The 2,692-nt window shown below is 66.0% G+C and overlaps 1 protein-coding gene across 1 annotated transcript in view; it reads right to left on the reverse strand.

Annotated features, from left to right (window-relative positions):
• Positions 1–1,038, reverse strand: part of NAT8L (N-acetyltransferase 8 like) — an 8,128-nt gene extending 7,090 nt beyond the window's left edge. The window contains 2 exon segments of the mRNA XM_035004369.1: positions 706–838; positions 1,033–1,038. Of these exon segments, the coding sequence (XP_034860260.1) occupies positions 706–838; positions 1,033–1,038 (139 nt within the window).
• Between the last annotated feature and the right edge of the window lie 1,654 nt (positions 1,039–2,692).

Consider the following 2,692-nt stretch of genomic DNA (forward strand, 5'->3'; position numbering starts at 1 on the left):
TGGAGAAGTATTTATAATGCAGCGGCGCCGGTGCAGTCGCGGCGCCTGGGGTCCCGCAGGGTCCTAGCGTCCACTGCATTGGCTGCCGAGGGTCACCATGTGATCTCGGGGGTGGGAGCAGACACCGCCTCCGCGCCCGCCCGATGGCACACTTGGGCGCTGCGCGGCGGCCGTGTGCGGGCGGCCAGCTGGAGTGCGCCTGGGCGGGGGTGGCGCGGGCAGCCCGGGGTACGACGGAGCGGCCGAGCCCCGCGAGGTGGCCGGGGACGAGCGAGCGCGCGACCGGGGTTCCCGGCCCGGAGGGAGCGCCCCGTGGGGGCTCCGGGCGGGGCGCCTCCACCCCTCAACGCGGGCCTGGGAGCGCCCGGTCCTGGGGCCGGGCCGCTGGAGCCCGCGGCGCCGCGTCCTCCTCCTCTTCGGCCGCCGGACGCAGTCACCGAACCATCTCCATCTCCATCTCCCGCCCCTTTGTCTGAACGCGACGCCCGGCCGGGGCCCCGGGGAGGGGCGCCGCGGCTTCCCCGGCCTGGCGCCCCTGGGAACCTGCGCCCGGGGCCACACGGGCTGGACGCGCGGGTACGCGGTCGGAGCGGGATCTAATGCCCAGATCGCCTGCAGCCCCCCGCGTCCGGGCGCAGCACAGCAACCCTCGGCTCCGACACCGAATTCCCGCAGCGGGCACTGGGGGCGCTGGGCTGGTCGGACCCCTCCCGGCCCGGCCCCCCGCCCTCCTCGGCCCGCGCATGCGCTCCACGATCTCGGTGCAGGTGCGGGGCGGGGGGGGGGGGTTCTCTTGCCGATCCTTGCCGGTCCTGCGAGCCCTATCTGCTTGTCGACGCTGAGGGCCGGGTGCGGGGTGTGAGGGTGAGGGTGGGGGACAGGTAATCCCAGATCCCCCCCCTAACACCCATAAACCCTGGGTTTATGAACCCAGCCCCCTGCAGTTATGCACCCCTTCCCCGCGTCGCCCCGCATCGCGCCGCATTTCCCGCCGTGGCCCCGCAGGGCAGCCTGGAGCTGAGTTCACCACACCCGCATGGTTGGAGTCGAGACCTAGGGGACCAGGCCTAAGGACCCTCAGCCTGCGGCTACCATCACCTAGAGGCTAGGAAGGGGACGACCCCTCGCCAGTGTCCCGCCAAGGGACCCGAGTAGAGTAGGGAGGACTCCGGACCCAGGAGCTGAACTGGTCCACAGCCAGGATCGCCAGTGCAAGGACCTTGGTGGGAGGGGGCAGCCAAATTGGGAAGTCACCCCACACTCTATTTCCCAGATGCCAGAGTTTATCTGGGGCCTGGCTGTCATCTTCCAAGAGAGGAAAGTGAAACCGTAGAGAATCTCAAAGGAGCACACAGGTCATTCAGAAATCACTCCATGTGCTGTCTGAACGCTGCCGAGAGCCCGACCAGCCACAGTGGACCAGGCTGCAGGGTGTCCTGAGGTTGACCAGGTGGAGGGCAGACGTGTCCTGGCAAAGCCAACAGCAAGCAGGGGATCCAGGCAGGAAAAACAAGGAATGGGGAGGGGTGGCTCATGTGCCTGGAGGAGTCAAGGGGCTTCAGAGGAAGGGGAGATAGGGCTTTGGATGTGGGCCTTGAGCACCAGATCAGGGATTTGGGAAACATTCTGTTGTTCTGTGATGGGGGCCAGAAGGGAGGACCAGGTGGAGGATCCAGGGACCTCTGACCCAGACTTGGTGCAAAGAGGCTCCTCCGTGCAGAGTGGCCCAGCGCTTAGAGGGCCACAGTCTCTGCTGGCTACTACTACCCGACCCACCCACCCTCCTCTGGCCCCCAACAGTCAAGCCCACAGGGAAGGACCTGCATTTCCACTCAGCCTGACTTTGGTGGGCCCTGCATCTGCAGAGGTCCCTTCCTCCAGGTGGCCTGACCTCACCTTCAGCCCCAAGTCTTGAACCCCCTGCCTCCCAAGATAGCTTGGCTAGACTAGCACTGCAGCATCCTGGTCTAGAGGGCCCTGGAGAGCGCCAGGAGGAGGTGGGGAGGATATAGCCAGACTCCGCTTGGAAGGGACAGAGCTGGACACCAGGGACAGCCACCTGGAAGATGTTGGAGACCTCAGGGCCTGGGCTTTAGCGCTCAGAGTGGGGGTGGCCTTAAAGGGAAGGGAGTTCTGCCCAGGCAGCAGGGTCCCAGGCCTGCCACTGAGCCTGTTCCCTCCCCGGTGACATGAAGACACCCCCCCCCACCCTGCGCCTTCTGCCTGCATCAAGAACCCATTTCACAGACAATAAAATTGAGGCTGGGTGGGTCGTTCTCCCATGCACTCCTCTGGTTTCTGCTGCTTGGAGTCCCCTCTGCACCCACACCCCAATCGCCTGGGCAGCCCCAACCACCTGCAATTCCACCCTGCACCCCTGCAGTCCGGGTATCACGGTCAAAGCTAGACCCCGGCCCACAAAAGGGGGGTGGGCGTGCAGGACAGGACCCTTCCCAGACTCCAAAGGTAGAGCAGGGTGGGTGCCCTAGGCTTCCCCTGCTCCGTGCTAGGAGGGGGCGCCAAACACAGGACAGTGCATTAGCAGAAAACCCCTCACCCCAAGTGAAGAAGGGACCCTCGGGCCCATCCTGGGCAGACCCACTGGGTCTCCTCCAAGGACACCCTGAGGGCCAGCCTGTCCCTACAGGGTGGGGGGGGGGGGGACCTGGCTGAGACCCAAACTTCACCAGCG

Source organism: Mirounga leonina, unplaced genomic scaffold (genome assembly GCF_011800145.1).
Source record: "Mirounga leonina isolate KUSES-001 unplaced genomic scaffold, KU_Mleo_1.0 Mir_129, whole genome shotgun sequence".
Lineage (NCBI taxonomy): Eukaryota > Metazoa > Chordata > Mammalia > Carnivora > Phocidae > Mirounga > Mirounga leonina.